Source organism: Molothrus ater, chromosome 31 (genome assembly GCF_012460135.2).
Source record: "Molothrus ater isolate BHLD 08-10-18 breed brown headed cowbird chromosome 31, BPBGC_Mater_1.1, whole genome shotgun sequence".
In the NCBI taxonomy this organism is placed as follows: Eukaryota; Metazoa; Chordata; class Aves; order Passeriformes; family Icteridae; genus Molothrus; species Molothrus ater.
Genome location: NC_071658.1, coordinates 529,337 through 547,326, shown reverse-complemented (window position 1 = coordinate 547,326; position 17,990 = coordinate 529,337). Strand labels below are relative to the sequence as shown.

Genomic DNA, 17,990 nt, shown 5'->3' with positions numbered 1-17,990 from the left:
GGTCCCTGTCCCCCTGTGCCACCCCCAGGGCGCCAGCCCCCCATCCCGGTGTCAGGCTCTGGGCTCGATTTCATGGAACATCCTCTGGGGGAGGCTGCGGGGCTGGGGCCGGGGGGACCCGGGGGGACAGGGGACCCCGCTGTGCACGAGCACGGTTGGACTGCTCTGGGGGGAACTGTGAGGGGGGCCGGGGCAGAGTGACCTCCCCAGTGACCTCACACAGCCCCTGTGATGTCACACAGCCCCTGTGATGTCACACAAACACCTGTGATGTCACACAGCCACCTGTGATGTCACAGTCCCAAGGTTGGCATATCACTCTGTGGTGTCATACAGCTGTGCAGTGAAATCACAGAAGACACTGTGATGTCACAAAGTCACTTCGTTATGTCACAGCCTGTTTTGTGATGTTACTCAGACACCCACTGATGTCACAAACCATTCTCTATGATCATGGAGCCACCCTCCATTATCATAGAGTCTGCTCTATGGCCTCACATCCTACCCTATCATGCCACAGCCACCTCTGCGATGTCACAACCCCCTCAGTGATGTCACACAACCCTCTCTGTGATGTCTTACACCCACTCTGTAATGTCACAGCACACACTTTAACCTCATAGCCTGCTCTATGATGTCATACAGCCATGCCATGATGTCACAGCCTGCTCTGTGATGTCACACAGAGCCCTGTAGGACACTGTGGCGGCTCAAAGACGTCACACAAAAATCTCTGTGATGTCATAGCCCAATCTGTGACCTCACACAGCCCACTCTGTGCTGTCACACAGCCCCTTGCTGACATCCCAGCTGCTCTGTGCCTCTATGACACAGCCACACAGGAGCTGCTGTGACACAGCCCACACAGTCCCCTCTGGGCCATGCCACAGCCCCTGCCAGTGCTGAGCCCCTGGGAGCTCAGTCTGTGCCCTGCTGGTGTCCCTGAGGGGCCCTGGCAGTGCCCCAGCCCTGCTGGGCTGTGCACAGGAGCTGCTCCTGGCCAGAGCTGTCTCTCTGCAGCTCTGCTGCCCTTGCCCGGAGCTGCCTCTGTGTTCTGGTTTCAGAGCAAAACCAGTAAAAGATTCCAAGTGAGAAATACAATTTATCAGGAAAAGGGATAAAACCATATACATGCTATAATACAAAAGAAAAATCAATGACAGAGTCAGAATACAACCTGACACCCTGCTAGTTAAGGGGCTGGTAGCAGTCCAGATGAAATGGTCTTGTTGAAGTGGTGATCCTGTAGAAACAATCTGGTAGCTCTTGTCCTCTGGAAACCAGTGGGTAAGGGCAGCTTTTCCTCGGGCAATCCAGTGGAAAGACTGACTGCTCTGTCCCAAAGCCCAGATTATATCCAGGTGGGGATGCTGAGCTCCTCTCCCCTGGGCAGGGAATCTCAAAATGGGCTGAAATCGTTCTGAGTCATGGGGTGGGTCCTTGATTACCCGATAAACAGAAATGGCTCCTGGAGGGAGTTATCTCTGAGTCATGAGGCAAGACATTGATGGGGCCATTAACAGGAGATAAGGAACAAAGCAATGTCCCTCCTGGTTTCAGCAGCTCTTGAGGATGGGAATAGAAGACATTTTTCTATTCTAACCTAGGACACTCTGGGCCAGCAGCCTGGTCCAGCTCAGCAGCACAGACTCAGCACAAGGACATCAATGACCCTCTTGAGGCTTTGGTGCTGTTTGCATCACACTCAGTCCCTCAGATTGTGCTCAATAAACTTCTGGAGAATTCAAACTCATGTTCAAAGTCCAAAGTTTCATTAACTTTTAATGGGTACCACTGAGGGACACAACTCATGTGAAAATGTCCCCAGGTTCCAGGTAGAGCAGAACACTGGAGGCACTGATGACAGCTGGGGACAAGCAAAGGAAACGTGTCTCTGGTGCTGGGCAAACCCGGATGTGTTTCAGGAATGCAAAGGGCCAAGGCCTGAGCCCTAGCCCCTGGCCAGGCAGATCCTGTCGCTCCCTCATTGCTCAGGGCTCTTGCTGGGGCACTGGGATGTGGGGATGGGCAATGCCAAGGGCAGGAGCATGGGGCGGCCCCTGCCAGGCTGCTGAGCAGGGACAAGGAGGCAATGAGGCCCCAGGCCTGCAAGGGTCACTTGTCCCCTGCGGGCCTCAGGCCCAGGGCCAGCAGCCATGGCCAAAGTGCTGCAGGAGTTGGCTCTGGCAGGGCTGTCTTGCAGCTGCTGCCCATGCCTGTGCCCTGTGCAGCCCAGGCTGTCCTACAGTGTCCCTGCCCTGCACCTCTGTCCCTGCAGGCTGTTGGCATCCCCCGGCTGCCCCACCTGGCTGGGCCCTTCCTTTGCTGACAGTTCTGCCTCCTGCCTGCCACTGCCTACCCACACAAAGCCTTGGGCTGCTCCAGGCTCCTGCTGGGGGACGTGCTGCACCACAGCCCTGCCCCGCCAGGGAAATTCCTTTCTGCTGCTGCCCAGTCTGGATCTTCCCAGCTGCCCTTGGTGCCATTATTTCCTTCTCATGCTTATATCCTCTAGGAAGAAAAGCTCCAGCCTCTCTGAAACTACCCTTCAGCCCCTGCCAGGCTACTTCTGTTCTGTCCTCAGTCTCCACCCCACTGAGCCCAGAACCTGCAGCCTCTACCTGCAGGTTATGTGATAAGGCCTCCAAACCCCATCTTGGAAGATGTTTGGGTCCTCTCCAAAGTCTGTGAAAAAGGAAAAATAGTGGTCAAAGGTATTTTCTCCCAAATCTTGCAGTGGCAGAACAAGGGTCCATATGTCAAAAGTGAATGAGTCTGGAGTTACATTTGTTAGAAGGAGAAAATAATTTACAATGATGAGAGTGGAACAAAATTGCAACTCTTTTACCAGAGAAGTGGATGTGCCATCCTAGGAATTGTCCAGGAGCAGGAGCTTTGTGCAACCTGACCCAGTGAAACCCCCTGCCCTTCCCAAGGATGGAATTCCTGTAGTGTGGGTTCTCTGATGTGCTGGGTGCCCTCACAAGGCTTGTGGCCAGAATGTCTGCTGAGGGCAGCCAGGCTGCTGCAGGGGCAGTGATCTCACAGCCATCACCATGGCACCCCCTGGGCCTTGCTGTTCCCTTTGCTCTGCCCCTGCCTTGGCTCTGCTGGCATGAAGAGTTTTGTCATTGATATCTTGTCCCCAAGGTGCTGGAGCCAATGGCTTCCCAGTCAGGCTCCTGGAGCAGAAGTGGCTTTTCAGAGCCCAGCCAGAAAGGAGCCCTGAGGCAGCAGCTCTGCAGTGGTGGCCACCAGGCCGGGCTGCCAAGGGAGGCTTCTGGCCATGGCCTGCAAGCAGCTGCTGCTGCCAAGGTGCCTTTGATGCCTCAGGCTCTCCCTGGCACAGCTCCCAGCACGGCACTCTGCCCTTGTGCCCGAGGCCTTCCCTGTGCTGGGGCTGGCCTGGGGCTTTTCCTGCAGCGGGACCTGCCCTGCTGATGGCACAGGAAAGGCAGTTCCTGCTAGAGCAGGAGGCTCTGCCTGCAATGGGCTCCAACAACTCCAGCAAGGCCCTGCTGACTTCAAAATTGCTTCCTAGAGCAGAAGATTCTAATTGTTAGAGCTTCTTTGCTGTGGAGGAAAGAACTCTGAACAAGATCTTTGTAATCATGATCACAAGCAATCCGAGCTGTATTTCTAGAAGTATCTGTTATTGCATCATTATATCATATACCATATATATCTGGTATTGCATCATTAACCCAGTGGGACAAATTGCATTAAAGTTCAATTTCACCTGTCCAATCTCTTGTACCTTTGACAAAGTCTGGGGCTAGCATTGGATCCAGCCTTTCCCAGTCTCCTTTCTGAGAAGGAATTTTAGAAGTTATGGGGTCCTGCAGGGCTTTGAGGATCCATGGTGGCTGCTGGCTGTCATTTCTCCACCTCATGTCTCAGCAGGAGTTTCTCCAATAAAGAAATAAAGCTTTTGCCTGAAGCTCCCACTGTGCCCATGACAGGAACCCCTATGAGTGTCTGGGACATCCCAGCTCTTTGGCAGCCTGGGGACTCCTGGGATGTCACCGTGGAGCCCCCGTGAGTGCCTGTGACAGATCGGTGCCTTTGCAGCCCAAGGTGCCCTGGGATGTCACCATGGAATGGCTGTGACTGCCTCTAACCACAGGGCTCTTTTCCATCCCCAGAAAGCCCTGGGAGGTCTCCATGGAGCCCCTGTCTCTGTGTGTGACATTCCAGCTCATGAAGACGCTGGAGACTCTTGGAAAGTCCCCATGGAGCCCCTCTGAGTGCCTGTGGCAACTTGGATTCTTAGCAGGCAGCCATCACCAGAATCCATTGCTATGGTCAGTTTCCATGGCAACCATCACCAGCCTCCCTGTTGCTATGGTCAGTTCCCATGGCAACCATCACCAGCCTCCCTGTTGCTATGGTCAGATTCCATGGTAACCATCACCAGCCCCCTGTGTCTATGGTCAGTCCCTTGGCAGATCCATGGAGACCCCATCCTAGGGATGGTTGTCATGGACACCAGCTCAGGCCTGCAGCCAAAGTTCTGTTGCCATGGCAACCATTTCCAGGCCCCATCGCCAGGCTCATGGGATCCCAGAAGCACAGAACTGGCTGAGCTGGGAGGGACCCATCAGGATCCTCCAGTCCAATTTCTGGCCCTGCACAGGACACCCCAACAATGCCAGCCTGGGCCTGGCAGCGCTGGCCAAACGCTGCTGGAGCTCAGAGAGCCTTGGAGCTGGGACCCTGCCCTGGGGAGCCTGGGCAGGGCCCCAGCAGCACCTTTTCCTGACATCCAACCTGAGCCTGCCCCGACTCAGCTGCAGCCGTTCCCTCCACTCCTGTCCCTGGGCACCAGAGGGAAGAGGTTCCCACAGCCCCAGCCAGGGACCCGCTCTCGAGGCTGCTGCCATGGCCACCAGGGCTAGGACGAACTAGGATGCTTGGTCTCCATGGGCTGGGGTTTAGGAATGGGATTCCCCAATTTCCTGCTCCCGCTAAAACCGCTCTGCCCTCGCTGCTCTCCCGCCTCCCATGGAAAGCACAAAAGGCAAAGATCCCGGGCTTTGACAAGAACAATTTACTGGGAACAGAAATGAGATAATGAACAAACAGGAACAACAACAACATGGATAACAGAAGGGATAAGAAAAACTTTTTGCAGGGAAAACTACAACACCACCGACTGTCTCTTCCCAGCCATGTATTCCCTCCATCCTGGAAAGGACACCCTTCTCCTCACGGCAGACAGAGAGAGTCCCTTTCCTGCCCCTGGCAATGACCTGAAGTAGGAGTGAATGTAATGACACAGCCATGGCCAGACCCTCATAACCTTGGGCCCACATCATGTCATTGGCAGGGGCAGGAAAAGGGACAGGTGTCTTCCCAGCATGGATCACAGGGAACGTAGATAACCAGGGCTCTTTCCAACGTGGGACCTCCAATGGGGGATGAAGCTGGAGCAGTGCACAAAGCTCTTCCTGCAGCTGGGGCATTTGCAGGGCTTCCTTCACTGGTGCTTCCGTTGGTGTCTGGTCAAGTGAGAGTCACGGCTGAAGCTCATCCCACATTCCCCACACTCATAGGGTTTCTCCCCGGTGTGGATGTACCGGTGGGTGATGAGGTGGGAGTTTTGCTTGAAGCCCTTCTGGCAGTCAGGGCAGCGGAATGGCCTCTCCTCGGTGTGAATCCGCTCATGCACAAGGAGCTGGGAGCTGGTCCGAAACCTCTTCCCACACTGGGGACACTCATAGGGCCTCTCCCCAGTGTGGATGCGCTGATGGCTGATGAGGTGGGAGTTGTGCTTGAAGCCCTTCTGGCAGTCGGGGCAGCGGAAGGGCCTCTCCTCTGTGTGAATCCGCTGGTGCAGCAGAAGATTGGAGCTGGTCCGAAACCTCTTGTGACACTCAGGACACTCATAGGGCCTCTCCCCAGTGTGGATCATCTGGTGGACACTCAGGTCAGAGCTGCAGCTGAAGCCCTTCCCACACTCCCCACACTCGTAGGCCCATTGCCCAGTGTGGATCATCTGGTGGCGGATCAGGGTGTTGCTCCGGCTGAAGCTCTTCCCACACGCCAAGCACTTGTAGGGCTTCTCCCCATTGTGAAGCTGCTCATGCACCACCAGCTCTGAGCCCTGGCTGAAGCTCTGCCCACCTTCCTGGCTCAGGGTGGGTTTTTCCTCCTCCGAGCACCCTGGGCTGAGTTTGGTGCCCCTCCTCCTGAGGGACCTCTGGGACTTTTCCTCCCCATTGGATTCCTGCACAGTAGAGCTGCTCAAAATGGCCTCTTCCATGAGGTTCTGCTGCAGGGATTTGTCCTCCCTGGTCTCCATCCTCAGCTTCTTGTTTGGAGGACGAAGGACAAGGTCAGGATGGGATTTGCCTCTGTGCCAGAAGGAAGGGGAAGGAGATCCCCCCGGTTATTCCCTGGCAGGACGGCATTGGCAGAGGGGCTGTCCTGCAGCCAGGGGCCATGCTGGGCTGGGATATGGAGCAGGAGAGAGGGGGAAAGGGGCACTGACTTCCTCCTCACCTGCCTGGCTGTCCTGGGACATTGTCTCAGTTTGAACAGACAGGTGTCTGCTAAGGAAGGCAAGAGCCTCCCTTGAAATGGAAAATGTAAACCCTCTCCCTCCAAATTACTAGAATTTTGAAATTAAGAGTATCTCAGGCAAAAGTACGGGAATAGGAATAACAGTTATTGAACTAGGAAAATTTTAAAAATACAAATGCCGTTTTACAAAAAAACCCCACTCACCAGATCAGAATACGACGTGACACCCTGCAGGTCAGGCTGCTGGTAGCAGTCCTATGAAATGGTGGCTGCAGAGCTCCTGCAGTGACAGATGTGGTTCTGTTAGGATCCTGTAGAAGGGTGGAGTTTTCCTCTGAAGGTCCAGTGGTGGTGGTGTTGGGCCTGGTCTTCCTCTGGGAATCCTGTGGAGAAGAAAGCTGCTTCTCTGAGAATCCAGTGGGTAGAGGCTGATGTGGTGTCCCAAGGATGCATCTCACAATGGGATGATGTCGTTTTTATCAGTCATGCAGTGACACTCAATGGCCCATTAAGAGAAGATATTTCCCAGAGGACGGATTGGTTGTGGAAGAGATAAAGAAAACTGCCCAATTAACAGAAGATAAATGCTCCAGTTCTAACAGATGGGTGATGATCCCACAGCCTGTGAATTCAGAGAGTGCTCAATATCATGGTTCCTTCTCCTTTCCCTGATCCTCCTTTGTCCCTCCTCTTCCTCCCACTCCTCATCTTCCCTCCCTCCTCCTCCTTTTCCTTCCTAAGCCAACCTCCTTCTCTTACTTCCCTCCCTTCTTGCTCTCCTTCTTCATCCAAACTGGGCCTTGTTGGGGACCCTGGCTGCAGACTTCCAGCCCTTGGGGTTCCTCCCAGGAGATCCGGAAGGGGTGACTGCAGACAGGGCTGGGAGATCCCAGGAGTGGCTTCAGTGGGAGGGACTGGGCTGTACTGGGATCATACTGGGATCAAATGGGCAGTGACTGGGATTGCACTGCATTTGTACTTACATCATACCAGGATCATACTGGAACTGAGTAGGAGCCTACCAGGTGCAATTGTGACCCTGTTGGAGGCAAATGGGATATACTGGGAGCAAGTGGGATCATGCTCTGGGTGAGCAGGAGCAGCTGTGAGCAACTGGGATCATGCCAGGAGCATGTGGGAGAACTGGGAGTGACTGGGTGCATGCTGGGGGTCATTGGAAACAACTGGGCTTCTACTGGGATCATGCTGGGAGTAACTGGGAATATGCTGGAAGGAACTGGGATACACTGGGAAAGACTGGGAAAGACTGGAACAAAAGTCAGGGTGAAAGGGAGCAACTGGAACCATGTGGGGCACAAGTGGTTCCTACAGGCAGCAACTGGGACCACACCGGGGTCATCACTGGATCATACTGGGACTGACTGGATTAACCCTGGCAGTGTCTGAGAGTGACTGGGAACACACCATGCACATCGTCCCTGGACTGGGGGTGACTGGGAGCAACTGGGAGCACACTGGGAGCAAATGGCATCATACCGGGACTGACTGGGTTGATCTAGCTGGAGGCAACCGGGACCATCCTGGGAGTGCTTGAAAGTAACTGGGATTATTCTGGGACCATACTGGGAGTGCTGCCATGTGACAAGGATCATACTAATACATAAAATTTCAATAGGCAATGTGAATTTTATTTCTATATCTTTGATTTTAAAGAAGGCGAGCAAGCAGCACTGGTTGGCCGGGGAGTCACTGCTCCACTCACGGCACACACCACTTACAAATTCAGTAAAGTGTATATATACTGTTTTTAAGCATAAAAAAGCAGTTTCCAGTGTGCTTGTTTAGTAGAAATGAGTAAATATCAATCAGCTGGAATAAGCAATTTCATCATCTTTCCAGGTGGTTGTTGGCTTCCTGTCCTTCTTGTGCTTGTCTGGAGCGAGGCCCCTTCACCACTGTCTGCTACATGATTTTGTTAAGCTTTTTATTACACATAAGCATTTAGTCGCATTGCAGTCCCCTTAGCTTCACCACAACTTCCTCTATTTTATTCTAAGCATCAGTCATCTTGCTACCTCATCTCTTTACTTTACCATACTTCCCCTAGTTCAAAGCTTTATTTGGCTATAGAAAGTTTCATAAGCCTTCTTTGTATCTATCCCAAAGAATGCATCCATTTTCCACACAGCAGATAAAAGCATTTGCTGATTCCATTGCTGATTGACACAAATCACAAAAACATTTTTCACAGTATTGCTCACCAGATTGATGATGTGGAGATCTACCTCCCTTTCCTGTAGGGCATGTAGAATGTGCTGCTGGCTTGCGGTGTCAAAAGCCTTGGCCATGTCCACAAATACAACAGCCAGGGGTTTGTGTTCTCCTTTTGCGGACTGAATTCTAGTTTGCAGGAGTTTCAGGTTTTCGGAGCATTCCACTGCCCTTATAAAGCCTCTTTGCCTTGGGTTGAGGGGGCAAGCCTTGGTCAGTTTGGCTGTTAAAATCCTGGAGAACAGTCTTAGCAAGATGGAACCGATCAGGATGGGTCTCCAGTTGTTAATGTCCTTTAGGTGCCCTGCTTTGGTTGACTTAGGAATCAAAACAGTCCTGCACCCCCTCACCATGTCTGGGATTTTTCCTGATGTTAACCATAAGCTGAAGATCTCCATGGTCCAGGAGTACTCTGGATCCATCTTCTTGATGTCTCTTAGAGTAATCCTGGACTGGGAGACGAGTTTTTGCTCATTTCCTGCACATTTTTCTCAATTTCTTTTGCCATAATTAAGTCTCTGAAAGCACTAATGTTGGCTTTCCCATTAATTTGGTGTTGCTGCCGCTTGGGGCGTGGCATCCCAGGTCAAGGACGGCTCGGTGGCAGCGCCTTTGCCACACGGACCAAGCACACGCACACACCAATGTGGTGGACGGTAACTGGCGTTTATTAACGGTTAGGCAGGGTCATTTATAACAGGGGTTAATGGTCAGCAATGCGTGGGGCTAAGTAACGGTAAAGGGGAGGGCTTCTGTCTGCCCGTAACAATGCCAGATCTTGGGGCCGGTCCCTAATCTCCCACAATTTGGAAGTTCCCAAGGCTATCAAATGTTCCAGTTGTTTCCCATCAGGCTTTAAAAACTGAATAAAGTTCGATGGGTGGGATTTCACAGGACAAACACTCTTTGTCATTCAGGATAATTTTAGCAAGTTTTCCCCTATCTAGATGGAACAGGTCTTAGAAGCAAAGAAAATGACCTTTCTTAACTGTTCTTCTTTTCATCCACTTTTGAAAAGGTCTTATTGGTCCTTTTTCCTGGCTCCCCATTTTTCTCTTATCTTGGGTTGCTGTTCTTATCTGGCTGATTAATTCAAGGCATTAAAAGCATTCCTGTGCTGATTGATTGTTGATTGCATCTCCTTATCATCTATTAAGTGCTTGAATATCCACAGGAAGGTGTGAATTGTCCCAGCTGATAGCCATTCACTGAGGGTTCTGAGATAATGGGCCTGCAGCTCCCCCTCCCTCTGTCACTTGCTGTTTCCCAGCTGTTGTTATCTTTATCAGGGTGGTGACTCATCTTGGGATCTGTTTTCCTTCCAGCAGCTGCTCTCCCAGGCATCTGACTCCTCCCAAGATCTTTGTCCAAGTCCATTCTCAGGCCCCCAGCTGCTCTCCTGGTTTCATGACTCATGCCAGGTTCCTTATCTACATCCTCAGCTGGTTTCCTGGGCAGCAATCTCCTTTTGTCCCTGATTTGTTCAGCTGTTCCAATCTTACCAGTAGTTTTTCCTCTTTAGTCCAGCATTTTTTGTGGGCTCCTGGGTTGGAAGTCTCTTTTGGGTGGAAAACAGCAACCCTTCCCTGATTTCTAACCAATGAATGTGCCAATCTTTTGTGTTGTCCCAGAGCAATTTTCATCTTGAAGTCTCTGCTGCATTCCTCATATATCCACTCCCTGCCTGGAGCCATTTCTGCTGCTCCCCTGCATTTACTAAAGTGACAAACAATACCATGAGAATTACTCTTCTCTTTTCCACATTGAGCACACAGAAAACAAACCCTCCTTATCCCGTGGGCTACCCTCAGATGCTCAATCAAGCCCAACACACAGTTCACCCGGGTACCACAGCAAGGACAAGGTGGATTTGTTATCAGGAACAGTCACAGTAAGGATGTCTTGCAGTGTCTGTTCCCCGTGGTTCTCTGTCTGAGCTGGGCATGTCGCCGGCTTGGTGTCGTTCTCTGGCTCAGCAGGTGATGTTTCTGGGGTGCCCTCAGTCTCACAATTGCTGTTTCTCTACCTGTTGTCAAGCACAAACGATTCACAGTTCCTCAGAAGGCAGATCTTCAGTCCCACACTTGGCCGTGGTGCAAACTGTTCATAGACCTCAGGCAGCCTGCTCAAACCCTCCCAGCTTGCGGGAAAATGAACACATTCAAAGTTATTCATAAACAAGTCCAATCTAGAAAACTCTAAGTTCACCAGAGAAGCCAATTCACATACTGGGGGGGTGAGATGGTAAATTTTTCAACACTAGGTCTACCCAGTTTTTAGACAACAGGTCTAGCTGGTGTTTAGAAAATAAAAACACCAGGTTTACCTTGCAAAATTGAGAGAAGGTGTCCAGTTGTAGACCCTGGGACACCAGGTCACCTAGTTATGTTTAGAGGTTTTGTTTTAAAATGGTTCCCCATTTTATGGATCCGGATAGTAAATTTGCCACAAGTTTAGGAGAGGTAGAATAAGAAGGACAGAGCAAGGACATAGCAATCTTTTGCCCACTTTAAAATCCTGGAGTCAGATCTTGGGCAAAGAGCCACCCAGCTCTTACTGTTTGTTTCAGGAGGATGACATTTCAACAGGAGGACATTGAACTGGCCATCCCCACCACCTCTGTGCTGGGGCAGAGATCGACTGGGTTACATTACACAGGGTTTCCAGCAGGACCATGAGGAGGTGCAATCACTGCAGCAATGCCCAGTTTGTAACTATACTCTCAAAAACTGCCTTAAGAGAATCACAGTCGCTCCCGCCATTTGCCTGCACTTCACTGAATTTCTTCACTTGGACATTCAGAGAACTGGGCAGCAATCCCATCGCATCATCACCCACCTCAGGCCTTTGGGATGCTTTGTTTTTTTAGACAGTCAGATTTTTGCACCTGGTTTGCACCAGTTCTAAGCTGGCTGCTGGGTGCTGGCCAAGGTGGGGCACTGGCCCAGGGACCCCCGCCGGGGACCCTCCCCTGCATGAACTGCTCAGCCGACGCCTTTTCCCAGCAGTTGACAGCAGGGCATGGAGCGACAGATACGGCTTGATCGTAGCCAGGTGTTCCACAGCAGCTGGGAGTCTCACAGCAGCCAGGTACAGCTTGACAACAGGCACGGGCAGCTCCATAGCAGCCAGGAATGGCTCCACAGCCAGGCACCCCCTTACAGTGCCAGGGCGCTCTCCCGCCGGGGCCGGGCACTGTCTCGCCGTGGCTGGGCACAGCTGTAGGGGCGCTTTCAGTCACAGCAAAGCACAGAGAGGTGGTTCCAGCGCAGGCAGAGATGGCTACAGGGGCAGCAGCATGGCACAGAGGAGCTGGAATCTCGCAGGGGCCGGGCACCGCTTCTGAGATCTCAGCTGGTGTGGCAGGGCCTGGTGGAGGGGCAGCAAAGCCCGCTCCATGGCCAGGCACTGTCCTGCAGCAGCAAGGCATCTCACAGTGGTGGCGGCTGGGTGCCTTGCAGTGGCTGCAGTGGCAAAGCGCCTCCCTGCTGCTACCAAGTGCTGCTTCTGGGGTTCCAGCTGCGGCAGCAGGGCACAGCAGAGTGGCAGAGTGCCTGTTCAATGTGGCTCTGCAGCATGACGTCTCTCCACCCTCTGGATCAGCAGCAGCGCGCTCCATTGACAACCGCGCTGGGCTTGGGCGGTTGCGGCAGTTTCTGCCAGCAGGGCAGAACAAGGGGCAGCAGAGGGCACAGCAGCACAGCAGCCAGTCCTTTCAGGTGTCTTGGCAGCCATGGCAGGGCACAGAGGGGCTGCAGGGTGCTCATTTAACACAGCCAGGCTGCTCGGGGCGCCTCCACCACTGACCCCAGGGATGGCACACTCAGCTGGCAGCACCCTCCTGCCTGGGGCAGCGGCACAGCCCCGGGTGACCAGGGGACATCCTGCTGGGCAAACACCTCCACCGGGGGTGGCAGCACAGTCCTGGGGGCAGCAGGGCACTCCCTGGGCAGGTCACCCTCACCTGGGGAGGCTCCACAGCTCTGCCTGGTGGCCTCCTGGTGGGCTGTGCCTTCTGCACTCATTCTCTTCCCTCGCTCACCCAGCACAGCCTCTGCTCTCCCTGCTGCCTCCCCCAGTGCCCTGCTTTCACCGTTAGCCTTGGTGGAGAGCCAGTGAATGCTCCATCCTTGGAAACGTTCCTGCTTGGATGGGCTCTGAGCAACATGATGGAGTGAAAGATGCCTCTGCTCCCACCCCACAGCAGGCCCTGTGGTGTCAGCTACAGGAGTAGTTGGGGTCTCCTGTAGGATGCAATTTCCCCAGAGAGCCGAGAGAACACAAAGCACCACAGCTGGCAGGAACATCCTCCCATGGAGATGCGAATATTCTGGATCAACAGGCTCAGGCTGCCCAGCTTTGCCTCTTTGTAGATGGACACAAGTGTCAGAAGTGACTGAGAACCAGGAGGCCCCACAGTGTCTCTGAGTCCCCTTGGTTCCCTGAGATCACAGTGTCCCAGGGTCCCTTTGGTTCCATGAGGCCCCACAATGTCACAAGGATCCCTGGACAACACAAGGCCCTGAGATATCTCAATGGATCCTTGGTTCCAACTGTCCTCACTGAGTCACAAGGGCCTCTGGATTCCATGAGACCCCACAGGGTCACAGTGTCCCTTTGGTTCCACAAGCCACAGTGTCACAACGGCTCCTGAGCATCTTCAGGCACCTGAGTCTCAGAGCATCCTCTCAGTTCCATGAACTCCACAGTGTCACAATGTCCCCTTGGTTCCATTTAGTCCTGTAGAGTCACAAGGATTCCTGGGAACCATGAGGCCCTGAGGTATCACAATGGATGGTTCCATGAAGCCCAGAGTTTCACAGTCTCCTCTTGGATTCTACAAGACCCTGGAGTGTCACAGGGCTCCTATAGTCCCATGAGTCTCCAGAGTGTGAACAATGTCCCCAGGAGGCACTGCAGTGTCACAGAGGAGCAGCACTGGAGTGGGCACAGCACCAGGGCAGGTTTGGCAGTGTTCCCATGTCTGTGACACAACAGCAGTGGCAACACCAATGTTCCCCTCTCTATGATACCACAGCACTTCAAGATCGAGCATTCCCCTGTCTGTGACACCACAGGGGTGGCAGCCACAGTGTTCCCCACTCTGTGACACCACAGCTGTGCCAGTCCTTGTCCCCCTCTCTGTGACACCACAGAGGTGGCACCCCCAGTGTTCCCCTCTCTGTGACACGACAGAGGTGGCACCCCCAGAATTCTCCTCTCTATGAAAGCTCCACAGTGGCAGCCCCAACATTCCCCTCTCTGTGACACCACAGGGGTGGCAGCCCCAAATGCTCCCCTGTCTGTCTGTGACACCCCAGCAGTGACTCCCACACATTCCCCTGTCTGTCACACCACTGCATTGGCAGTCCCAACATTGACTTCTTTATGACACCACAGCGGGGGCAGCCCCAAGATTAGCCTCTCCATGACAAACCAGGGGTAGCAGCCCCAAGGTTACCCTGTCTTTGAGCTCACAAGGATGGCAGCCCCAATGTTCTCCTCTCTCTGACATCACTGGGGGCAGTGGAAGCCCCAATGTTCTCCTCTCTATGACAACAAAGCACTGGCAGCCACAGTGTTCCCTTCTATGACTACAGCAGCAGCCACCCCAACATTTCCCTCACTGTGACACCACAGCTGTGGCAGCCCCAGCGCTCCCCTCTCTGTGACACCACAGCTGTGGCAGTCCCATTGTCCCGGTCTCTGTGACACCACAGTGGTTGCTGCCCGAATGTTCCCCTCTCTGTGACACTGCAGCTGTGGCAGCAGCACTAGAACAGAAGCAGCAGCCATGGAACACCAGGGGAGCAGGGGAGGAGCAGAGAAGGAGCAGTGGAACAGGGGGAGATGAGCAGTGTGGAGCAGCAGTGGAGCAGTGGTGCAGGAGCAGAGGAACCTTGCTGAAACAGCATAGCACAGCTTTGGAGCAGCAGTGGAGTGAGCATGGAAAAGGCGGAACAGTGGTGGCACAGGAACCCCAGCCATGGAACAGTGGTGGCACAGGAACTCCAGGCATGGAACAGTGGTGGCACAGGAGCTACAGCCATGGAACAGTGGTGGCACAGGAGCTCCAGGCATGGAACAGTGGTGGCACAGGAACTCCAGCCATGGAACAGTGGTGGCGCAGCCCCGCAGCTGTGGAGCGGCGCCTGAGATGCCGAAGCTGTGGGACACAGAGCAGCTCCCAGCGCTGTGTCCTGCAGGAGCCGGCCCCGCACACACCAGAGCGATGCCCCTCAGGCTGAGCCAGAGCTGGGGGCACAGGCAGGAATTGCTGCTGGGCTCTGGAAGGTGTGGATTGAGTGCATTTAATGGTGACCTGGGGGTTGATCCTACTCATTGGGGCTGCTTTTGTGCTGTCGGGACCATTCCAGTTGATCTGAAGTCGTGAACTCAGGAGAAACTTGGGACAAAAGGAATCAAAATGTCTTCTGTCCTGCTGTCTTGCTTTGAAAAGACAGGTGCCTGCTAAGGAAGGCTGGAGCCTCCCCTCAAACAGAGAATGTAAACACCCCTGCCTCTGAATTGCTATAAATTTTAAATCAAGAGGCTCTCAGGAAAAACATATTGGAGCAGGAAATAACAGTTCTTTAATAGGGAGGAAAGAAAAAAAAGGATAAAATAAACAATGCAGTAAACTAAAACAACACTGACAGAGTCAGAACCCAACCTGACACCCTGTTGGTCAGGCTGTTGGTAGCAATCCAATTGGAATTGTGGCTGCAGTCCTCCTGCAGTGTCAGCTGTGGGTCTGTTGCAGCAGGGCTCCTGTAGAAAAGGGTGGAGTCTTTCTCTGAAGATCCAGTGGAAGAAGAGGCAGCTGCTGTTCCTCTGGGAAATCCAGTGGAGAAGCTGTGCTGCTATTCCAGAATCTCCAGATTCTCTCTGGCTAGAATGCTTGGCTCTTCCCTCTGGGCAGAGCATCTCCCAATGGGATGCTGTAGTTCTTATCAGGCATGCAGTGACATTCAATAGCCTGTTATCAGCAGATGTCCCCCACAGAGGGAGGAGTGGCTGTGGAAGAGATAAGGGAAACTGCCATACAGATGGCAAATAGAATCCATCTTACCTTGCAATCTGGGACACCTGCAGAGAAAGACATCTTGGTAGAAGTTGAATGATTTCTGATTTGGTAACCCAAGTGGGTCAATTATTGGCCTGTGATTTATTCTAATCCAGGAAGAATTTCCAAAGTACTGCAATTTGGCATTAAAAACCAGGAATGTGCCTCTTCATCTGGATATTGCACATGGACTACAGAGCCATTTGTGGTCATTATGATAAGAAAAGAACTGGAAATCTTTTCCTGATTTCACTCTTTCTTCCTGTCTCTGGGATTAGGCCTCCAGCACTCCCTGCAGGTCTTTCAATAATCTGCTCCTCTGGAGTTGGGATGTGACAAAGCAGCAGTGGGAAGAGGGAGGACAATGGACCATTCCAACTGCAAACTCTGTTTTTACGGCCTCTGGATTTGCAATGCTTAGAAATTGTCCTATTTTAAATGGTCTGAACAAATCCCTCATTTGTCACTCTTTCCCTGGCAGAAAACCTTCCTTTGGCCCTATTTAGGAACTGACCCTGGGAACCACCTCACTGCAGGTGCTTTTTTGTTGGTTTTGCTAAGAGATGAGAAGAAAATCAGCACAAGGGGCAATGAAGAGGGAAAGGGAAGAAACAATTCCTTTCTTTGATCTTCCTTGTGGGAACTCTCCTCTAGAGGTTGTGCTTCAGCCGGAGACTTCCCGGGCCAAGGGTTGAGGGAAGCAATTCAGCTGAGGCAGTTGAGGCATCTCCTCCCTGGTTTGTAGCCCTGGGGCTGGCAGGGGACATGGGTGCCCCCCTTGCAGCCCCTGGAATGGGGGATTCCTCCTGCCTCTGCCAGGTGCTCATGATCCTGGCATTAGCCCTGGCCTGGCTGCTCCTGCTCTCAGCTCCCTGCCATGGGCATTGCTGGTGCTGGAGGGCAGGAGGGAGGGATTCAGTGCAAACCTGGCAGGCACCAGTGGGCTCAGAGATGGGTGCAGGTGACAGTGACACAGTGACGGGAGCTGCAGATGGACACAGGGACAACACCTCTGGGAAAACCTCTTGGAAATCTGGGGGACTTGGAGTGTAAAACACCCACGGACACAGACACACAGACACAGAATGTTGCAAGGGTGTATTGAGAATTCAGGGGAAATGGCCCAGGGCTCAAAGGGTTCAGGCTGATCTTCCAGGGATGATCATCTCCTCATCCTGCCAGGATCAGGACACCAGTGTTCCCACAACTTCCAACCCTAAAAGACAAAGCCCAGAAGGTGACCCCTGGTGCCCACTGGGCCATGAGAAGGGCCTTGTCCCCAGCCCTGTCCCTGCAGGCACTGCTCACCCAGGCATCCAGAGAGGCAGCCAGGGGCTTCTGCCACAGAACAGCCAGCAGCTTTTCAGCCACAGGGGGCTGGGGACAAAGGCAGCAGCAGAGACACACTGGGGGCACTGGGCTGGGCTGGGAGGGAAGGGGGAAGCAAGGGCATCCATAGGGAAGGGCCTGTGGCAGCAATGGGCTGCAGGAGCTGCTGTGCTCCTGCCCAGAAGCACTGGGCTCCTGGCCAAGAGGCACAGCTGGGCCAGGGGCTGTGTCCTGGCTCATCCAGGGGGGTCCTGGCCTGACAGGGATGGGAATGCAATGGGGGCCCTGGGAAAGGGGGATCCTGGGCAGGATCTGCAGGGCAGGACTGTTGTCTAGGGCATCAGTAGGGGTGCACTGGGCTGTGCTGGCACAGACTGGGATGACCTGGGGTGTGGTGGCCATGCAAGGGGAGGGTCTGACACGGGCAGAACTCGTGGTACCCACCAGAGGCATGTTCAGGATCTCAACATTGTCTAAATCCAACTGCAGAGAGACCAGGAGACCTCACTGGTCACTTGCATGTGCCCGGTGCCAGCAAGGGATGGGGGAACCAAACTGCCCCCCAGTTCCCTGAGGGGATGCCCTCCAATGCCAGCACCCCACTCACCTCCCAGAGATCACCTTGGGTTCCTTCCAGGAGTGCCTGGGGAAGGAGAACAAAAGTTTGGTCTGGATTGGACCTTGTGGGGCTGTGGGGGACAGGGGTGCAGGGAACAGGGTGGAGGCAAAGGGATGAGAATTCAGGGCCTCCTGGGACATCTGTTTGAGGTGGGGGAGACCCAAAGACACCAACCTGGGCTAAATTGAGAGCCCAGTGGACCGGGCTGGGGCTGTGGAA

General features: G+C 53.4%; 1 protein-coding gene across 1 annotated transcript in view; it reads right to left on the bottom strand.

The window, feature by feature from the left end:
• Window positions 1–8,834, bottom strand: part of LOC118700542 (zinc finger protein 420-like) — a 267,804-nt gene extending 258,970 nt beyond the window's left edge. Inside the window, exons 1-2 of the mRNA XM_054518021.1 lie at window positions 8,748–8,834; window positions 5,539–6,079 (exon numbers count right to left, since the gene is read on the bottom strand). Of these exons, the coding sequence (XP_054373996.1) occupies window positions 5,539–6,079; window positions 8,748–8,834 (628 nt within the window). The remainder of the gene's footprint in view (window positions 1–5,538; window positions 6,080–8,747) is intronic.
• Window positions 8,835–17,990: the final 9,156 nt, after the last annotated feature.